This window comes from Astyanax mexicanus, chromosome 21, assembly GCF_023375975.1.
Source record: "Astyanax mexicanus isolate ESR-SI-001 chromosome 21, AstMex3_surface, whole genome shotgun sequence".
NCBI classification, from domain to species: Eukaryota; Metazoa; Chordata; class Actinopteri; order Characiformes; family Acestrorhamphidae; genus Astyanax; species Astyanax mexicanus.
The window spans coordinates 34,331,730-34,354,566 of NC_064428.1; the positions used below are offsets into that span (position 1 = coordinate 34,331,730).

The 22,837-nt window shown below is 38.0% G+C and overlaps 1 protein-coding gene across 1 annotated transcript in view; it reads right to left on the bottom strand.

Annotated features, from left to right (window-relative positions):
* jag1a (jagged canonical Notch ligand 1a) overlaps positions 1-7,446 on the bottom strand; it is a 54,117-nt gene extending 46,671 nt beyond the window's left edge. The window contains exons 1-2 of the mRNA XM_022674537.2: positions 6,953-7,446; positions 4,603-4,908 (exon numbers count right to left, since the gene is read on the bottom strand). Of these exons, the coding sequence (XP_022530258.2) occupies positions 4,603-4,908; positions 6,953-7,042 (396 nt within the window). The 5' untranslated portion in view covers positions 7,043-7,446. The remainder of the gene's footprint in view (positions 1-4,602; positions 4,909-6,952) is intronic.
* Positions 7,447-22,837: the final 15,391 nt, after the last annotated feature.

Genomic DNA, 22,837 nt, shown 5'->3' on the forward strand with positions numbered 1-22,837 from the left:
TATCTTTTTTAATATTTCAGTTAAGAGTGTGATATATCATATCATATCCAATGCAATAATCAAATTTAATGTAATTTTTTTGTTGCAGTAGTGTATACTTGAAATATATATATTTTTTAAATAGTGTTTTGTCATATCGCCAAGAGTATCGTTATTGGAAAAATATAATAAAATATTGTGATATTATTTTAGGGCCATATCGCCCACCCCTAATACAAGTACCTAAATATTCAGCACCTGCAAAACTAGCAAACACAGCACACTAGCAGTCTACTGTACTGAAGTGTGTAATAACCCTCCGGGGCTCCAGGCAGGTCCAGTAATTATTAAGAGTTTCAAGAGTTAACCCTTAAAGAAACAGCTCAGCAAAATATCAGAAGAACATGATTTACCACACACCCCATAAGCAGCCAGCCAGCCGAGACATGTCTGGTATCTGAAAGTTTGCTTTTTAGCAACAATAAGATATTCTAGGCATGAGACACTAAGCTAATACCACTAAAACACACTGAACTAAAGATATGCTCAGACTGCCTGCCCAAATCAAAATCCAGTTTTTTGTATATCTAGATTTTATCCAGATTGATTTTTGAAATTGCTAAAAAAATCTCATCCAAACCACATTAGAAGAAGAGCTCTGAAATGTGATTACAATCAGATTTCTGCAGATGTGCCACAGTCTTTATCTAAAAAAAATCCAGAATTAGTATCTATCTATCTATCTATTAGTCTGGACACTCTGGACGCTCAAATCGGATTTCTGCTCAAATCAGATATATAACATAAACATCTCTTACAGTTCATCCAGGCCTTTATTTGATTTTCTCAGACACACCTAGAAATAGATAAAAAAAAATTAATAACTGATGTCTTTTCTGGACAGTAGAGAGTTATTCCATAAAAGCAGGATAAAATCTTTTAAAAAACACTTTATTTCAAAAGAAACAATAAACAAGCAGGCGTCCAAATATTTTTGTACATATAGCACTGTATTTTTCGGATTATAAGGCACCTAAGTTAACAAAAATAAAATACTTTAAAAAACACATTTTCTTCTAGAGTCAAACAAGCTTGATTAACCTTGAAAACACGCAGAATACAGTCTGATAAACTCGCCTCTGAATGGCAAAAGAGCTAGCGCTGAGAGCTTAGCGGCTAATGCTAATACTGCTCCAGTCTCGTTGCTGGAGAAACTTTACTGCATCTCCTGTATAACGCTGTACTGAGTGGCCTTACTGCTCCTTAAAGCACTCTTAAGCCACACTGACAATGTTATAGGGCTGCAATTAAAAAACTGGAGGATCAGTGATTTTTTTAGGCTTTCTCGGTCACATGACATTGTGTTCAGTAGCTCCTCCATTTCCACTCACTGATCTGTTTTTAACATGGATCTCTGTGGAAACTAAACCCGTCCGGATGGTGTTTTTGCCAATCGACTAAATCATGGGTATACTATTTCTGTTTTGTTTTCCATTGTGTGCAAAACTGAGGAAAATAAACTCCACGACAACAAACTCGGACTCCAGCGAGATCCAAAACAACGGACGAAGAACCACCGTTGCCCAGCAACCGCCTCAAGCATCCAGATTGACTCGGGTCGCCTCGGGCGCTGCTGATGATGCAAAACAAAAAAACAACGATCCAAACACACACCCATTGAAGAGCCCCCCGTGCTGCTCTCTGGACCCCCGTCGTCCTTTGTGGTGGAGCTCATTGTACGGCGCTGGTGTGGCGCGGCGCTGCCCGCTGGATATATTGCTAGGTAAAGATTTAAGGGAAAAGAAAGCATGCAAGACCACAATGTCTAATTATTCCCCATTCAGAACGGGCTCTGGAGCCGGTCTAGACTGCTGGATGGGTGGAATGTGTGTGTGTGTTAGATGTCTGAGCGATGGCTGCCCCGGTAACTGAGGCTAATTGGACTACCGGCTTGACTCTGCGTGACCCGTTATTGACAGCTAAACCCTCGGGGTGGCAAAAGTAAACACACACAGCGGACAATTGCGCCATTCAGGGGTGGGACGATCAATCGCAACCAAAACATCCATCTGCCTTTTCTCTCACAGCCAAGAAACCTGGCATCCATGATAGTCTGATATCAATGCTACATTACATTGAACCATGTTACAGCTACAGTCTAGTCACTATAGAGGAGAAGCACTGCCAGTAGTAGATACAGATACAGTATTTTAGTACTTAAGTACTTCAGTAGTGAAGTAAAAATAATACTCCAGTAAAGTACTGTAGTAAAGTAGCTCTACTTCCTTACTAAACATCTCTGCATCAATAAAAGTTTGGTATGAATGAAAGTCAATGGGAAAATATTTTATTCCAGCTCATTTCATTCATTCAAGCCAACTCATTATTGGCTAAATTATCACAATTTAAATTGCATCTTACTACGTTATGTTGCACCAAGTTACAGCTACAGTGTGGTCACTATAGAAGAGAAGAAGTGCCAGTAGTAGATACAGATACAGTATTTTAGTACTTAAGTACTCCAGTAGTGAAGTAAAAAGAATACTCCAGTAAAGTACTGTTGTAAAGTAGCTCTACTTCCTTACTAAACATCTCTGCATCAATAAATGTCTGTCATCAATGAAAGTCAATTGGGAAATATTTGATTCCAAATAATTGTTATTGGTCCAATTATCATGTATTTAAGTTGCATTTAAGTTGTATTTAAGTTAAGTTAAGTTTTATTTATTAATTATTATGTATTCAAGTTGCATCAAGCTACTTTAATTTGAACCAAGTTACAGCTTGTCTAGTCACTATAGAAGAGAAGCAGACTACGGACAACATTTCTCCCAAATTACAAATAAAAATATTTTCATTTAGAGCATTTATTTTGCAGAAAACAAGAAATGGCTGAAATAACAAAAAATATGCAGAGCTTTCAGACCTCAACTAATCATATTCATTAAGTTTTAAGAGTTCAGAAATCAATATTTGGTGGAATAACCGTGGGTTTTTAATCACAGTTGTTTCATGCATCTTGGCATCATGTTCTCCTCCACCAGTCTTACACACTGCTTTTGGATAACTCTATGCTACTCACTCCTGGTGCAAAAATTCAAGCAGTTCAGTTTGGTTTGATGGTTTGTGATCATCCATCTTCCTTTTGATTATATTCCAGAGTTTTTTAATTTGGTCAAATCAAAAAGCCATTCTCAGTGAAGAGACAAATGTCTTACACACACACACACACACAGCGAGCTCTAGTTATCAGCAGTGGGAGTGTTTGGGGTTAATTATGTCTCAGTGGAATCAGTGAAGCTGTTTCCTGAGGTCTTTGTGTGAAACACTGAGAGAGGCTGATAAACTGAGGAGATTTTATAGACCTCATTGTTTCGGTCCTTTGATCTAAAACAGAGCAATGATGCTCATCTCAAATCAGTTACAGTCCTCACACACACACACACACACACTCAAACATATAGACTTGTACTGTAAATGCTCAACATGTGTAATGCCAAACACTCAAAACAGACCTACAGGTTAGTATAGCTTTTTTGATACTATAGGTCCTGTCCCGTGACTTTTGCCCATTCTTAGTACTTAGTACTATGGTATCAGTACTAATAAAAATCAAAGTCGATATTTTGGAAGAGTGCCTAACATTCACTCAGTAGCAACAGGTAGCAATAGAGGTGTCTAGGACTCTTTACTAACTAACTAACTGTTAAGCATGGTGGTGGGTGTATCATATACATATATATATATACATACATAAATTACATTTAAAATACTATAGTTCCTGTCCCGTGACTTTTGCCCATTCCTAGTACTTAGTACTATGGTATCAGTACTAATAAAAATCAAAGTCGATATTTTGGAAGAGTGCCTCTAACATTCACTCATACAAACTCATGCAAGTAGCAACAGGTAGCAATAGAGGTGTCTAGGACTCTTTACTAACTAACTAACTGTTAAGCATGGTGGTGGGTGTTTCATATATGTATATATACATAAATCACAATTAAACCAGCACAGAATGGCCTTGCATACAGTACCTATCAACTTGACAGTATTCATCAATACTGCAAATTACTAATTACATCATATTACAATTGTCATGCACATTGTGGCCAACTCTGGTAGATTGGCATCAAAACTTAAAAGCAAAGACTGTTCTCAAACATACATAAAACCAACATACACTCATTCAATCACAGCAATGAAGGTGTCTGGGACTCACACACACACACTAACATTAACAACCCCCGGACTGCAAGCACCACTCTGCTACCCACACTGGCAGCCCCAGCCGGACGTGCGCTCCAGAACCAAACACGGTCACGTCACCGTGCAAGAATGCTACGGACCTGGACCAGAGCACCGATTCGCTGATTCTCATGCACACACACACCAGGCCTTCATACTCATGGATGGCTTACATGGGCGAAACGTGGGCTAGGTGGGTGCCAAGTTGGTGATCAAGGCCTTTCCCATCCCAAGTGCACTGTACAACCCAGATAGACCCAATTTTAAACTGCAGCAAACCTGATGAGCACCCATTCCATCCATAGTGGGGCCTAAACTGAACCCAAATTGGGAAAAACATCCAACCCCCATAAGGGCATTGAATCTGTTACTCACCGGCCAGGCGAAGCTGAAGGGCAGAACAACGCGAGCGCGGCTCTCGCCAACCAGAACCTCTCGCGCCACCGTGTTCCCCCCCAACACAGGCGTGGATCCACTGCCGAAGCTGCACGGCCCTCCCACAGACACGCGCGACTGGTACTCCTTCAGGCACACGCGTACGTACGTGTCGCACTCGTCCCGCGTGCACTCCTCAGTGGCAGGGTCGCGTGAGCCGTCACAGCACACGCCGCTCTGCAGCTCTCCACGTGGGTTCTGCACGGACAGCAGCTGCAGCTCGAACTGGCCGGATGCGCTAGAGCTCTAGAGAAGAGAAAAAACAGAAAACAGAGAAAAAAGTGGTGTAGTAAAACATCAATAAACTTTATATTTGTTAGCAAACTTTTTGATTGCATGGATGTGGAATCTAGTGCACGGGCTGATTGATGTATTTACAAATGCACCAATATATCTATAAATGCATCAATGTCAAAGTATCGAGATATTTTATTTTGCAATACTGTATCGACTCTCTATCTATCGAAAATCACAGTGTAGGTTTTTAAAAAGTAGCTTTCATGCAAAGATCCAAAGTTACTGCAAGAAAATCAAAGCATGCAAAAACAGAGTAATGTTACACAAACAGAACAAGTGCATGCAAAAACAGTTTAAAGCAACAGAACAAAATTAAAAAAAAAGAGTGGATGTAGGTTAAAACCCAGAAAACTGGTGAAATTATAGATGTTTGCTAGCTAGCTGGCAAAGTAAGCCATCTCAGCTCATGTACAAGACACTACATCCAAAAAAGCTATCCAAAAATGGCTGTTTTACGTTACTATAACAGAACAGGTTAAAACGGATGCATTTATAGACATGCAACCCAATGCAATCCAACAAAGTGTTAAACTGTAGTAAATTTACAATAAAACTTATTAAATTAAAGCAGTCATAACAATATGGTTGTAAAATCTGGTTTGGAGTCTCTTGCATGGATAATGCATCACTGAAAAATGCATGCACTGAAAAAATGCAATGCATTGACTTTTACCTAAATTTAGGTCAAAACTGGTGCATTTATAGACATGTTACACAGCAAAGTAACATAAGCCCATATCTTCCTACATGCACTCAATCCAGTGCAACCTAACAGAAGTCTGCCAAAACACACAATAGCGTTACTGCAACAGAAAGAGCTTGTGTAACGTTACTGCAACAGAACACGCTTGTGCAAAAAAAAAAAACACTTCTTAGCCCGTTCACAAGACTCTGAGTCCATGCAATGCATCTAATGCAACCCAACAAAGTTAGCAAAACCTAACGTTACTTAAGCAGAGTAACTGATTGATTAATGCACTTTATAAAACATAGGTTGAAAATGATCAAAATTGGTGCATTTATAGATATTTTAGCCCGTGCATGATATTCCACATCCACGCATTCAAAAAGGTAAGTCTATTAAATCTAACTAGTAACTGCATCAGAACTTTATGCAATTCATTCAATTATAAGCAAAATGCACAGATATATTAGCTAGTTTAACAGTGCCTGTCCTCTTTTTAACGTTAAAAACTGGTGCATTTAAAGACATAACCTAACAGCTCGTGCAGGAGACTGTACATTCATGCACTCTAATGCAATCCAGAAAAGTTTGCTATAAAGTTTAAATCTATTGTAAATCTATAAAGTCTATAAAATCTAAAAGGTCAATGCATGAGAACTTTATGCAGTTAATGCAATTATAAGCAAAATGCATTAATACAGTAGCAAATTTAACAGTGCTTTTTAAACAATAAAACTGATGCATTTAAAGACATATCAGCCCCTGCACGAGACTCTGATTTCAAACAATCCAAAAAAGTTTGCTTAGCTATAAAACTTGCTATAAAATCTCTTTACTGTAAGTCTATAAAATCGAAATAGTCACTGCATCAGAACTTTATTCAGGTAATGCCATTATAAGCAAAATGCACAAATACAGCTGAAAACCTCTGGAATATAATCAAGAGAAAGATGGATGATCACAAGCCATCAAACCAAACTGAACTGTTTAAATTCTTCACCAGGAGTGAGTAGCATAAAGTTATCCAAAAGCAGTGTGTAAGACTGGTGGAGCCGTATACTAGCTATCTTAACAGTACTTGTCTTCTTTTAAACGTAAACTTGTGCATTCCAAGACATAACCTAACAGCTCGTGCGCGAGACTCTACATCTATGCACTCCAATGCAATCCAGAAAAGTTTGCAAAACTCAAAAAATCGCAAGCGCGTGGAGAACTTCACCGTGCATGAAAGCACGAGCCCAAGCATGCACGAGAAGGACGGAAAACCTAAGAAAATCAACCCATCAAGTCCTGTAACGTTACCCGTACCTGTATCCATAGGCAGTGCAGGAGCAGATGCAGATGCATGCACGCCGCTGCTGCTGTCGCCGCTGTCGCGAGCCTCCGTCCCCCAGCCATGCCTCCCGTCCCGCGTGCTCTTACCGCACACCCCTTCAGCTCCCAGACCTGCACATGCACGAGCGCAGGAACGGATCCTCGGGGTGGGTAAAAAAATGCACGAAAAAAGAAAGAAAAAGAAGAAAAACAGGCGCGTGCAGAAGCGAAAACCCCCTTTTTTCTTCTACGCGAGCCTTTTCTTCTTTTCTCCTGTTTGCAGCTTGTTTTTGTGGTTTTTAGTGTTCCTCCGTTTAAACCGCGCAAGTTCTCCGTTCTCCTTTATTAAGTCAGGTTCCTGCGCTCCTCCGTTCCTCAGAACTCTCTGTTTTTCTCTCTGTTTCTCTGTTTGTTTGTTTGTTTGTTTGTTATTTCTGTGCACGCGTTCCGCTCCGTCCGAGAGCTGCGCGCGCGACACCGCTGTTCCTCCGAGTGTGGGAACGCGCGAGCGTTCTGTCTATAACCGCCAGTTCACAGCGGAGGGGGCGGGGCGCGCCCGGAAAACATGAATATTCATTAGATGGCGTGGCTAACGTGCAAGGCCACGCCCTCCGTGGACAGAGAGGAGGAGCGAGGAGATTTATATGAGCGCTAAAATGGTTTTAAAGAGCTCATATTCCACATTTTCCGCTTTTTATTCGTCTCAGTGACGCTGACGTGTGACTTTCGTGTGGTTTTATGTGCCAAAAATGTGCCATCATTAAGTGTTTCATGACTGTTTTCCCACACCTCGTCATGCTTTTCTATTACAGTCTGAGTAAAATCTAAATATACATATATTCTTATTGTCTACCGACATTTTCACACACATACACTTGCCGCATTTGGGTAAAACCTGCTCATAAATGGCACTTTTTTTGTTCCCAATTTCACTAGCTCCTGCATCTGGAACTCTGCCTCAACTGACGATAAAAGAAGGAGTAAGGATTTTTTATTATTTTGACATTCAAATTTACGTTTTAGTTGAAAAAACGAAATAACACGTCTGCCAACATCAACATTGGGGTAACGTTAAGGGCCAACATTAGATGGATGTAAAACTTTTGTTGGAAAATCAACATTGGGTTAACATCAATCGCCAAAAAAATTAAAACCATCAAGTGCCAACATTAGATAGACATTAAATTTTAGTTGGAAAACGATGTCATATATCTGACAAAATCCACATTCGGTTAACATCAAGCGCCAAAGTTGGATAGACGTTAAATTTTAGTAGGAAAACAAAGTCATTTGTCTGCCAAATCATCTTTGGGTTAACATCAAGTGTCAACATTAAATAGACGTTAAATTTTAGTTGGAAAGCATTGTCACACATCTGACAAAATCAACCTTCGGTTAAAATCAAGTGAAAACATTAGAAAGATGTTAAATATTAGTTGGAAAATGAAGTCACACATCTGACAAAATCAACATTGGGTTTAAATCAAGCGCAAACATTAGACAGACGTTAAATTTTGACTGGAAGTAGCATTCCAATCAAAAACTGACACTGGATTAACATCAAGCTCCAACGTTAGAGAGGTATTGAATTTTGGTTATATAAAATTTGGATTATTTACCTCACTGAAACTAAAGGTTGGTATTTCATGTCAGTATGATGGTATCATGAGACGTCTGGAAGATGTTGGATTGTATTTTGATTACATAAAATCACGTCTTTCAACATCAGTTGTTGTCACTATCCTACATCAAATTAACGTTGGCGTTAGTCACTGTTCTGACACTGTATTTTAATCAGCCAAGATCATGATCTACACTGAACCAGATCCCACTATCTACAGATTTGAGAGCATTACTCTCCCATTACACTTCTTTCAACAGCCATTGTTGTTCTGCAGAACACTAACATGATATTTCTGCTTTCAGATAATTGTATAATCATTGATCTACAGGACGGAGGAGAAGTGGATCAGTACAGGACAGTGTGAATAAGCCATGTTAGGAATCTGATTGGTCGATTAAGCTGCATCAGTTCAATTAAGCTTTGTTTCTTTGCAGAACATCCAGAACGTCCAGAACGTCCTCGCACCGCGACGGCCTTATTCCCAAGACCCTCAGCCTAACCTGCCTGTTTTAAAGCCCAGTTAATCAGCTCCGCTCATGTATTATTCATCAGCTGGGACCCCAGTGTAATCCCAGAGCTGGTTGTACTGGAACGGAGGAAGGCGCATCTGTAATGACAGCTGGTTTGGGAGATAACTGAGCAGTGTTGGGTGTTGGTCTACGTTGGCTTCCAGTACACCAGTTTATACCATTAATCTCTTTACTGGGCCTTTACTGGGGTATGGAAATGTGTACTGGTGAGAATGGTGATTGAACTGCATTGATTTTAGAATGGGATAATGGGTATAATCTGTAAAATGGGTATTGAATAGGTTAAAAAGTCTACGTGAACTGATTAAATTGTCTATATGGAATTAGAAATTTGATTCAGGGAATCATTTTCCGAACGAATCAAACTGACTGAATCATATCTAATGAATAAAAGGTAATAGATGTACTGTAGACTGGGGGGGTGTAGGGGGGTTACAGGACAGTGTCAGTGTAAGAGATGCAGTGGTGGGGGAGGAAGGCGGGACCCTATAGCAGGACGGGACGGGGTCTCGTGGAACGGAGAGGTGGGGGGGGGGTCTTTATTCTGAAATTGGAACAGCTGTGTCTCGCTGCCTTTAAAGAGGGGCCATGAATAGATGATGGCTCTGGAAGGCGGAACACCCCCAATACCCCCCCCCCCCCACACACACACACACACTACTGCCCCGCCTCCCCTCCTCCCCAGGGCAGAAAGAGAGAGAGAGAGAGAGAGAGGGAGAGAGAGAGATAATAATACAAACTGGGGACAAGAGGAGGATGGACTAATGAGGGAAAGACAGCCTTAGACTGAATAGAGTGAGAGAGTGACAGAGACAGAAGATGAGAGAGAGAGAGAGAGAGAGAGGAATAGAGACTGAATACAGAAAGAGATTGTAGAGAGGAAAAACAAAGGAAGAACAAGAGAGAGGGAGAGAAGGGGTGGAGAGATAAAGAGCGAGAGAGGGACAGACAGAGTAAAGTGGTAAAAAGTAAAGAGGGAGGGAGAAAAGAAAAAGGGAGAAAGAAAATGAGATTCAGAAAGACAACAAGGAAAAGAAAGGTTTGGACAAAAAAAGAGAATGAGAGGTGGAGAGAAGGATAGATATATAGACAGCAAAACAGAGCGAGGGAGGGAAATATAAGAAAGAAAGAAAGAAAGAAAGAAAACAGTCAAAAAAAGAAAGAGATAATGAAATTTACACAAAGTGAAAATAGAGAAAGAATGATCAAAAAAAGAAAGAGAGGGAGAACTTTTTAATACAGAGAGACAGAGAAGAGAGAGAGAGATAAAGAAAAAAAGAAAGAAGCTGAAAGAGGGGGTAGAGACATAGAGAGAGAAAGAGCGAGAGAATGATCAAGAGAGAACAAGAGACTGAGATAGATAGATAGATAGATAGATAGATAGATAGATAGATAGATAGATAGATAGATAGATAGATAGATAGATAGATAGACCAAACACCTTCTTAAACTTTACATTAATCTACTAAATAATACAGAAGGTCTTCATTTTGATAAATTCCTAAATTTAAAAGTTAAAATCCCACAGTTTTATCCCCCACATTCTTTAGAGCTCACTATTGCCCAACTGAACATCACCGATGTGACGCATCATCCAGGGTTCTGATGAAATCAGTGATATCACCTTACGTGTCGTGTGATCCTGTCGTCCCTTTCACCATCTCCTATTATCAGTGTCTTCATTAAGATGACTGTCTTTCACTTCCCTCACTTCCATCACCATCACACAGCAGTGGGTGTGGAGCAGCCTGGGAAACGCTCACTCTTACACCGAGGTGCTTTCCCTGCTCTCTGACTCAACTCTACCATAAAAATACGCTGAATTCTGATTGAACTCGGCCGTGACCCAGCACAGTTCTTAACCCTTTCAACTCTAGGTGGTTTTGGAGTGTTTTTTTGTCTCTGTTTTTGTCAGTTTCTCTTTATTTTCAGGTCTTATAACGCAGTAATTATATCAGACAGAAACATGCCCTGATCTCTTTTACTCCAGAAGACATGCGGCTGCTCAAAAATATAATCATTTAAAATGTAAAAGGAAGCCTTTTTTACATATTTTTGAATGTATAGACTTTAAATATATTCACACCTAAGATATCTTTACAAAAATGGTTAGAATAGAGTGTTTATGAGTGATATAAGCATAAGAATATTGATGATTTGAGTTCATTACATGGCTTATGAATTATTACTTTGATAAAATACATGGAGAAACAGCATCAGGTGGATTTATTCATCTTGATAATCAATAATCACACCTCTAGGATACATGTAGATCCTAAAAACCTGACACTCAGAGCAGCCTATGCCTTTCAGTATTTTAATCAGGGCCAATAATATTCCAACTAATAACAAAACTGATTTACTAAACTATACTAAATACTTATTTTCAGCTGCTTATAATAACAATAAATATTATAATAAAGAGTTATTCCACAAAATGATGAGATTTAAGACACACAAAGAAAACTGTTGACGTCTGTCTAGGTTTTATTCAGTCACTGGGGCACTTGTGTTTTTCGTTGCCAAGATACGCGATATGGAATATGCGAGAATTAAACCCAAATGGGTACCACTTTAAAGTAAGACTACCTTTATAAAGGGTTTATAAATGGTTTACAATGAGTTTATTAATGGTTACTAATTAGGTTGTAAATGCCTTAAAATCATTAATAATCAGTTATAACACATACGTAGAAAGGGCAACAATATAGATGGCTGTGTAATATAGTTCACTATTTGGCAAACAACAGGTCATTGTTGCTTTTTCTACGTATGTGTTATAACTGGTTATTAATTATCTTTTTTAAGGCATTTATAGCCTAATTACTAACCATTAATAAACTAATTGTAAACCATTTATAAACCCTTTATAAAGGTAGTCTTATTTTAAAGTGGTACCCCCAAATGCACCCAAAAAATACATGTTTTATTTCTTTCCCTTCTCTCTCTCTCTCTCTCTCTCTCTCTGTCTCTCTCTCTCTCCCTTCAGTCTCTTCAGTGGAGACTCGTTCATGGGATCTTGTTCACCAACAGGCACTTGGCCTGGGATCTTGTCCACTCTTGGTTTTATTAAAGAACTGGGGGATCAGATTTGCTATTGGATCTTTTATCTATGGCCCTAAAAATTCAGTTGCAAACAGGAATAAAGTGATTATTTTACTTTTAACTTCTTGTATGGAGCTGCTAAATTGGCAATCTGGTGCACCAGGAAAAATCGGATTAAGGGACGTGGAAGCACTGATCCAGTCTTGATGGTCAGAGGTTTGGTGATGAAGAGATTGGTGGTAGAATTCACTTACTACAGCCTCATTGATGATGTGGATTATTTTTTTGCTGTGTGGGGAGTGGGGAGTTTAATTTGTGAACCTGATGAATGTAGTGGTTTTGTACTAAATGTGTGAGTTTTGAAATATTTTTATTTTAAAATTTTTCCTGTTTTTTAGGCTTTTGTAGCCACTGTTTTTATGTAAAAAAATGGTAAATTAAAGGTACTTAAAGTCAAAGTCTCTCTCTCCTTCTCTCTCTCTCTCTCTCTCTCTCTCTCTCTCTCTCCCTCTCTCTCTCTCTCTCTCTCTCTCTCTCTCTCTGGGTGAGGAGTTACAGTAAGGTCGTGCTGAGTGTTGGTGTGTATAAAAGTTCTCACAGTCACTCCTTCGCTTTCTAACTCTGACCTGAGTGTCACTCGCCCAGCTGCTGCTCTTACGCAACCAACCAGATCTGCAGAGAAAAGAGAAGAGAGAGAGAGAGAGAGAGAGAGAGAGAAAGAGTGTGACCAGGGAGGCCTGTAATCACATGTGTGTGTGCATGCTTTGAACAAGTGCAAAACCTGACCCTACATTACAAGAATTGGGAAAATTGCACAGCGTTTGTTTTAAATCAAGGCTATTCAAATTCTGAAACTAAATGTGACCAAATACAATTTAGAGCCTAAATGTAACCCTGAAAAATCCAGAGCTTAGGTTTTGTAGCACTGCTGTGATGATGATTTAATTGCATAAGAAATCAGTGATAAAATTCCATGTTTCTTTCTTTCTTATGACTCTTTGATGAACATTAAAGGAGTGTTTGTGCAGGAAATGCTGCAGAGTGGAACGGTACACCGCCCCCCTGACTCAACCATACGTCCATGCAAGTTCTTGGCAGTCGAAGGTTTTTTTAATTTGCTGGTTTTACCAGAATAAAAACAGATCTAATCTTGACCTCCACAGTTCCCCTGAACTGATCTTAATCTCTTAATAAAAGTCGCTACTGTTGGTAAACATGAAGAAAACTTTCCCCTGTATTTTGCCCTGCAGTACTAGATGTTATCCTGACCAGAGGTGGAAAGTAACGAATTACATTTACTCACATTACTGTAGTTAAGTATTTTTAAAATAAGGTAATTTTACTTTTACTCAAGTTCATTTTGACACTGCACATGCGCCCTCCAACAGTTTTTTGAATTATTTTATGTTTTTAATGATAATTCCTTAAGTTTTTATTGGGAACATTAAACAGTTTGCTTAAATATAAAACAAAACATGTAAATAACATTTAAAATAAAATAAACCAATAAAACCACATAAAATAAACCAAACAGCGAGTCTTAGTATCTTAGTATCTTAGTTTTCAGATTACAAACAATCAAATTGGATTTTTCTCTTAAATCCAAGTGTTCATATCACAAATGACCAAATCTGACTAGTTGCCTATACGTTAGTGTTAATATAATTGGCCCTATTTTAATGATCTATAGGCAAGCCATCAACTGTGCACCGTGCAGCTTGATTTAGGGCGTATCAGTGTGTCTTTGCTATCATAACGGCAGGAAAAGTACACTTTGCACGGCTCAAAACATACAAAAGGTATGTACTAATTATTTGAAGTAATCAGGAGTGTGGTTCATTTTGGGCAAAACATGAAATAAACCAATCAGAGTGTCTCTTGCTCATCATTTCCCTTAGGAGCCAGGCGAGCTCTGACTTTGGCATATTGCTATTTTCATGGCGCAGCTCTTTTGCACATCTCAGCAGAGGAAGCAGACCTGGGAACATCAATGATATTATAGTTTGTATTCTGCTTATTGTTAATGTAAAAGTTGGGTTTGTGCAGATAACAATGAACGTCTGACTGTTGATGTCTGTCTAGGTTGTATTCAGTCAGTGGAGCACCTGTGTTTTCTGTTGCCAAGATAGTAATATGCAAAGAATTTTACCTGAACACAGGGGTGTTGCCTGGCTATGTAAAGACCCGGATCCTCCCAGTTAATTATTTATATAGTATACTGATATATGTTTAACACTATTTTTTTTATTCAATGGATTTAAAATTGCACAAATTCTGCAAAATGACTGTTGGTGGGTTAAGAAACTGCTTTAAACTGCCAACATAAAGTATTGTACTAAATTCTAAATTAGTTAGCTAAATGAATTTTCATTCTTTATAGCTTACAGTAAGTCCTGCAATTTAAAATGAATAAACACAATTTAAAAAATGAAATAGTTATTGGCTGATCTGGTACATCAGAGCAATTTGAACATTACATATATATTTTTTTCTCAAACCTTGACTACCTATCTAGCTAATTCTAAAGTTAAGATAACTGATTAAAAAAAAGAAACATGTTCAGTTTATAATGTTCGACTCAATAATGTACAAAAAAGATGATTTTTCATCTCCTCCGCACTCCGCAAAACCAGCAAGCTGATTGGCTGTTTCTCCTGAAAGGTGGAACTTTTTCCTAGAACCTGCTCCGTGATTGGCGTTACGAGATTTCACATTCACACAGCAGTCAGTGGCCTGTCTCCTCATTAATAGAACAGCTGAGCTGAGTGAAAAGATTCGGGGCTACTGGATAATCATTCGGGGCTGTATCCCCAGAAGCCCAGGCAAGGCTACTTTATTCTCTAGATCAGTATGATTCCAGCAATTTAAACCTCTAGAAAATTATTATAATATAAAGATAGTTAGCAAAGTCTATTCACTAATTACTTTATAATCTTTATTTGATTAATTATCAGCGGTTCTGGCATTGTTAAAATTATTAGTTTTATTAGTATTATATAAATATTATAAGTATTGTGTCTTCACGTTAGAGCCTCGAGTGAAGCGACATTTAGAGAAAGAATATAAAACAGAAGTCATAGTGACCTCAACATTATTACCACACAAAAATGTGTTTGAAATATCAACATTTCTTACGTTTTATGTTTATAAAACAGCCTTTACATTATTTTTTTTACCTGTTGACCTCATTATATATAAGAAAAGACAATAAATCTGAATAAAAATAAAAAATTTTAGAGACTTCAAACACTGAAAATGTCAAATTAACCCCAAAGATAATAGGAGGGTTAAAGGAGACAGAAATCTGAGAGTTCAGACATTAAAAAATATATATTTTTTCTCACACAGAGGAGAAAGTTTGAGCGATGTCTTGTTTTGTTCTGAATGCAGGGTTTTAAATGTTTGTGGGCACAACCAATAAATGCAGTTCTGAATTCAGCCTCATGAAACCCCCCAGTAAAAACAGTCAGATCTCAGAGCAGTTTTTCTGATCGGTGGTGGATAACCCCACTGTGGGCTCCTGGGCTCGGGGGGGCTGTTTGAGGAGAAGGCAGTATTAATTGCGGCTCTTTGTGTCTCTTTGCTTTGGGAGATGAAATGGTTTGAGAGGAGCCAGACACAACAAATAGTTGGCACACGACACACACTTATACACACACACACTTACAGTACACACACACTTACAGTACACACACACTTACAGTACACACACACTTACAGTACACACACACTGGTCTCTTAAACACTACAGGGCCCTGGAGTCTCCTCCACTGATTTCAGTAGAGCAGGACTCTTCAGGCTGTTCAGAACGTTTTTATGAGGTTTAGGAGGTTTCTGACTGTTCAGACTGTTCAGATTACAAGTGATCTAATCTGATTTGGTATTTAGATTACAAATGATCAAATCAGATTTTTTTATAGATCTAAATGATCAAATCTGTTTAGTTCAAGATGCAAACGAATAAATCTGATTTTTTCCTAAATCTGACTGTTCAGATTACAAATGATCAAATCTGATTTGGTATTCAGATTACAAATGATCAAATCAGATTTTTTTATAGATCTAAATGTTTAGATCACAAAGGATCAAATCTGATTTGGTATTTAGATTACAAATGATCAAATCAGATTTTTTTTATAGATCTAAATGTTTAGATTACAAATGATCAAATCAGATTTTTTATAGATCTAAATGTTCAGACTACAAATGATCAAATCTGATTGGTATTTGGATTAAAAATGATCAAATCAGATTTTTTATAGATCTAAATGTTCAGATTACAAATGATCAAATCTGTTTAGTTCAGGGTGCAAAATAATAAATCTAATTTGTTGCCTAAATCTGACTGTTCACATTACACATTTTCGAACAGGATTAGTTGTCTAAATGCTAATGTTCAAAGTGCAAATGATTAGATCCATCTTGTTACTTCTGATTACATCTGACTGTTTAGATAATGCATATTATTAAATCTGATTTCTTGTTTAGACTGCAAATGATCAAATCTGATTAGTTTCCTAAATGTTAGTGTTCAAAGTAACTTTAGATTACACAAGATCAAATCAGATTTCTTTATAACACAACTAATAATCTAATTTGATAGCTTCCTGCAATCTGTGGGTTACAATCTAACTTATTTCCTATAAATAAGAGTGTACTATAAATGCTTTGGGAGATGAAATGGTTTGAGAGGAGCCAGACACAACAAATAGTTGGCACACGACACACACTTACACACACACATTTACAGTACACACACACTTACAGTACACACACACTTACAGTACACACACACTGGCCTCTTAGACACTACAGGGCTCTGTGTTTTTATGAGGTTTAGGAGGTTTAAAGGTGTTAAAAGCTGCTGGAAAACTGATGAATTGACTTGATCCTAAAGTCGAGGATCATTTCCACATAAATAAATGACACTGCACCCCATCCCCACATCCAGCCCTGTACTCTACACTGTGTTCAGTCCTGGCAGAGATCAGATTGATGTAATTTACTGTGATCTATTGATGGGGAAACAATGCCCTCATCTGAATCATCTGAATCATCTGAATCATCTGAATCAGTGCGTCACACTTTCACTGAGTATTCTGACTGGATTCACATGGATTTACACTGATCTGATCTGATTTGTCAACTCAGATTTGTGTCTCAAATTTGTTTAGTCTCCAAAATGTGAAAAGTAAAAAAAAAAAGATCATATGTAGTGTTCAGACTACAAATGAACAAATCTGAATTGTTGCGTAAATCTGACTGTTCAGATTACAAATTATCAAATCTGATTAGTTCCCTAAATTATATCGTTCAAAGTGACTTTAGATTACACGTGTTGAAATCAGATTTCTTTATAACACATCAAATAATCTAATTTGATAGCTTCCTGCAATCTGTGTGTTACAATCTAACCTATTTTCTATAAGTAAGAGTGTACTATAAATGCAGTTGGGTGAATCTGATTTGTTTTCTGTACCTGAATGTTCAGATTACACACGTTAATTTAAATCAATTCAAACCAGTGTGTTATGCTATTTTAGGCTTTACTGAGTAAAATGAGGATGTCTTTCGTTTGTATTTGTGTGTGAGTGAGTGTTTGAGTGTGTGTGTATGTGTGTGTATGTGTGTGTGTGTGTGTATTTGAGTGTGTACACCTATACACATGTTAAGCTGATTTCTGTTTGAGGAGGAGAACTCATCAGTGTGTGGAATTACCAAAGCCAACAGTAAACACAGCCTCCCTACAGTACTATACACTTACTCTACACAAACATTATACACAATTAACAAACTCCGTAACTGTGCATCAGACATTAGACATCAGACATTAGAGTCAGGGGTTTGGGTTAGAGTTGGGTTTTAGGGTTAATTTTTGGTTAAGGTTAGAGTTGGGTTTTATTAGGTTGATTAATGGTTGAGTTAAGTGTTTGGGTTAGGGTTGGGTTTTAGGATTGATTAATTGTTAAGGCTTGGGTTGAGTTTTAGGGTTGATTAATGGTTAAATTTAGGGTTTGGGTTAGGGTTGATAAATGATTGAGTTTAGGTTAGGGTTGGGTTTTAGGGTTGATTAATGGTTGAGTTTAGGGTTTGGGCTGGAGTTGGGTTTTGGGATTGATTAATGGTTGATGGTAGGGTTGGGTTTTAGGGTTGATTAATGGTTGAGTTTAGGGTTTGGGTTAGGGTTGGGTTTTAGAGTTGATTAATTGTTAAGGCTTGGGTTGGGTTTTAGGGTTGATTAATGGTTGAATTTAGGGTTTGGGTTAGGGTTGATAAATGATTGAGTTTAGGTTAGGGTTGGGTTTTAAGGTTGATTAATGGTTGGGGATATGGGTTGGGTTGGAGTTGGGTTTTAGGGTTGATTAATGGTTGAGTTTAGGGTTTGGGTTAGGGTTGGGTTTTAGGGTTGATTAATGGTTGGGGATATGGGTTGGGTTGGAGTTGGGTTTTAGGGTTGATTAATGGTTGAGTTTAAGTAGGGTTGAGATTTAGGGTTGATTAATGGTTGGGGATAGGGGTTGGCTTAGAGTTGGGTTTTAGGGTTGATTAATGGTTGGGGTTATGGATTGGGTAAGAGTTGGGTTTTAGGGTAACTAATGGTTGGGGTTAGGGTTTGGGTTAGAGTTGGGTCTATGAGTAGATTATTGGTTGAGTTTAGGGTTTGGGTTAGGGTTGGGTTTTAAGGTTGAATAATCGCTCAAGCTTGGATTGAGTTTTAGGGTTGATTAATGGTTGAGGTTAGGATTTGGGTTAGGGTTGGGTTTTAGGATTGATTAATGGTTGGTGATAGGGTTTGGGTTAGAGTTGGGTTTTATGGTTGATTAATTGTTAAGGTTTGGGTTGAGTTTTATGGGTTGATTAATGGTTGAGGTTAGGTCCAGGGTTAGGATTAGGTGTAAAGTTAGGTTCTATAGAGAATTATCTACAATTAACATAGCGTTAAGTTGCATTTAATAGACATTCTGTTGACTTTCAGTTGGACGTTAGTTCCAGGATTTATGGGAGCAGTTGAGATGCTGGAGTGTATAGCAGGATCTACAGGCCCGGCTGCAGCAACATCTGAGGGTAAATGTTCTGCAGGATGCCATACGGAACCTGTAGAACCACCACCATACCCAACCAACGTATCTCATCTTCCTTTCTACTGTATCCAGCTCCAGTTTTCCACAATAAACTACTCCTTTCACTGTAATATTGTGATAACTTACATATATTATCATTACATTCACATATATCAGCTTCTTGGTGCTTTATTATATTTGTCAGTGAGTTTAATATCAGTGTTCTTGATCCAGCAGAGCAGACTCGCAAAATCTGTCCAAACCTGATCTCAAGACAAACACACGCAACTCTCAGAAGACCAACATGTTCAGCTTGAGAATTTTCTAAAAGCCCCGTCTGCTCAGTTTCATCATTTTCCTCTAACTGTAATCTACGCTTCATAAATTTAACAAGAACTGCTACAGAAAAAACAATGCTGCTCTTTTCTGTTGAGAGATTTTTGGAATTTGTTTCATTTCTGCCGGATTTGAGAAAGGTAGGGTTTGTCCTCCAAACCCAGAGTCAGATGATTCATAAGTGTAGAGAATAACTGCAAGATTACACACACTTTAAAACATGAATACTTTCCATTCTGGAAGATACAAGGCCTTTGCATGACAGTGAAGAGTTTAACTATACAGTAACAGGTAAAAGTTTAGATTAATGCTAAACTTATTCAAACTATGAAGATTTTTATTTTAGATTCTTCAAAGTAGCACATCTTGCTTAGATTAGACAGTTTTGCACATCTCTGCTGGATTTTATCAGTCAGTTTTATGAGGCAGCGTCTCCTGGAATTCAGGCTTTCAGTTAACAGCTGTGCTGAACTCATCAAGAGTTAACTACTGGAATTTCTTGTCTCTTAATAATGTGTTTGAGAGCATCAGTTAAAGTAAAGTAGTGAAGAGGTAGAGTTACAGGTATACAGTGAATAGTGAACATTTGAGTAATGTTCTAATCCAGATTATGAGAAGCAACAACTACTCAACTAAATAAAGAAAAAAATGACATTATGTAAAAATGGAGGTCAGTCGATCTGAAAAGAAGAATTTCAAAAACTTTGAAAGTCACGGCAAAGACCTCCAAAAACATGAAAAAAAAATTGATGGAACTGGCACTCATCAGGATCACCCTAGAAAAGGAAAAATAAGAGTTACCAGCCTAAGAATCTGCAAGCTACTCAGATAAAAGGTTAACCTTTTTACACTCATTCATAGTCTGGATTTACCACACTGAATAAAAAGGGTTGTGACTGGTATTGTGGTTATTGTAGTCATAACATATAAGCTGGAGATGTTATATGTTTGGTTGGCTTGGCTCTTTCTATTAAAACTGATTTAAAATGAACATTAGCAAAGAGTTTTATGAAACATTTTCTGCACCTTGTAGAAGATTCCCACTTTAGAAACCTGAAGGAACTACATTAGAACAACATTAGAAAACTCATTTCAAATTTTTATTTCATATATACTTCATACAAGTTAAAAATAAAGACACTGCAAACAATACATTGGCAAAAACTAGACAAAATATGTGTAAAAAAAAATAAGAGAGCACTTAAAAAGAAGTTTCTTTGATTTTACCGAATTGAAAACCTCTGAAATATAATCAAGAGGAAGATGGATGATCACAAGCCATCAAACCAAACTGAACTGCTTGAATTTTTGCACCAGGAGTAAAGCAGCATAAAGTTATCCAAAAGCAGCGTGTAAGACTGGTGGAGGAGAACATGATGCCAAGATGCATGAAAAAAAACTGTGATTAAAAACCAGGGTTATTCCACCAAATATTGAGATGTATATGCTTATATTAGGCAAAAAAAAATCTGCTGATGGGGTAAGCAATTTTTTTGTGAGATTTCTTACAAAAAGCAAGTAGAATCTGAGTACTGATTTTTTGTCTTAAATTTGGATATAAGGACCAGAATAACTTGATTGCTGACTTTCTGCCCTTATTTTGATTAAAATCACTTAAAATAAGGAATATTTTGCCTTAAAATTAGAACATTTCACTTAATCAGATTTTTTTTTTCTGTAGTGTAGATAGATAAATAAATAAATAAATAAATAAATAAAAGCTAGAGAATCTCAGTTATTCCATATGGATGAACTCTTCAGATTCTGCATAGCTGTGCCTGTTAAAACCTGTATTTATAAGAAATTGAGAGCTGACAGACGTACGACAGTTTAAATCCAAAGTATACACAGGCTTTAATTTCCAGAATGATCCAGACTGCGCTTACAGCACAGAGAAACCGGTGTGTACAGATGTGCTGAAAGACAGACAGATGCTGTGCGGTTTGATGTTTTCACAGTAAATCCGGAGGCCGAGCGTCAGGCCGTCGCTCAGGCAGCGTCTCGTTGGTTTGATTTAGCAAGACGTGTGACGGGATAAACTCTGTGGGATTGTGTGGGGAACTTACTATACTGACCATATAAACACTTATCTGTCCAAATCTACAAAACAAGCAGCTCAGCCAGGAGTCTGATCTCAACTCCTACCACAAATGTAGTCAATCAGCCGAGTCCTACTGGATTGGGATCCTATTGATTTGGAGTCCTATTGGTTTTAGTCGTATTGGATTGGAGTCGTATTGGATTGGAGTCGTATTGGTTTGGAGTCCTACTGGATTGGAGTCATATTGGTTTGGAGTCCTATTGGATTGGAGTCCTATTGGTTTGGAGTCCTATTGGTTTGGAGTCCTATTGAATTTGAGTCGTATTGGATTGGAGTCGTATTGGATTGGAGTCGTATTGGTTTGGAGTCCTACTGGATTGGAGTCATATTGGTTTGGAGTCCTACTGGATTGGAGTCCTATTGGTTCGGAGTCCTATAGGTTGTAGTCGTATTGGATTGGAGTCCTATTGGTTTTAGTCGTATTGGATTGGAGTCGTCTTGGATTGGAGTCGTATTGGTTTGGAGTCCTATTCGATTGGAGTCATATTGGTTCGGAGTCATATTGTTTTTTAGTCGTATTGGATTGGAGTCCTATTGGTTTTAGTCGTATTGGATTGGAGTCGTATTGGTTTGGAGTTCTATTCAATTGGAGTCATATTGGTTCGGAGTCATATTGGTTTTAGTCGTATTGGATTGGAGTCGTATTGGATTGGAGTCGTATTGGTTTGGAGTTCTATTCAATTGGAGTCATATTGGTTCGGAGTCATATTGGTTTTAGTCGTACTGGATTGGAGTCATATTGGTTTGGAGTCCTATTGGATTGGAGTCCTATTGGTTCGGAGTCCTATAGGTTGTAGTCGTATTGGTTCGGAGTCATATTGGTTTTAGTCGTATTGGATTGGAGTCATATTGGTTTGGAGTCCTATTCGATTGGAGTCATATTGGTTCGGAGTCATATTGGTTTTAGTCGTATTGGATTGGAGTCCTATTGGTTTTAGTCGTATTGGATTCGAGTCAAATTGGTTTTAATCGTATTGGATTGGAGTCCTATTGGTTTGGAGTCCTATTCTATTGGCAGCACTTCTCTACAGGTACTAAACAAGCTGTGTTTGTGTACTTTTACACATCTGCATGTCAGCAATGGGTGAAACTTAAAGTAACTGAATTTTAACAAAAGAATAGGAGTCCACAAGCTTTTAGTGAACTTTTAAATGTACTGATGCTGACATCTAGTCTCATGAT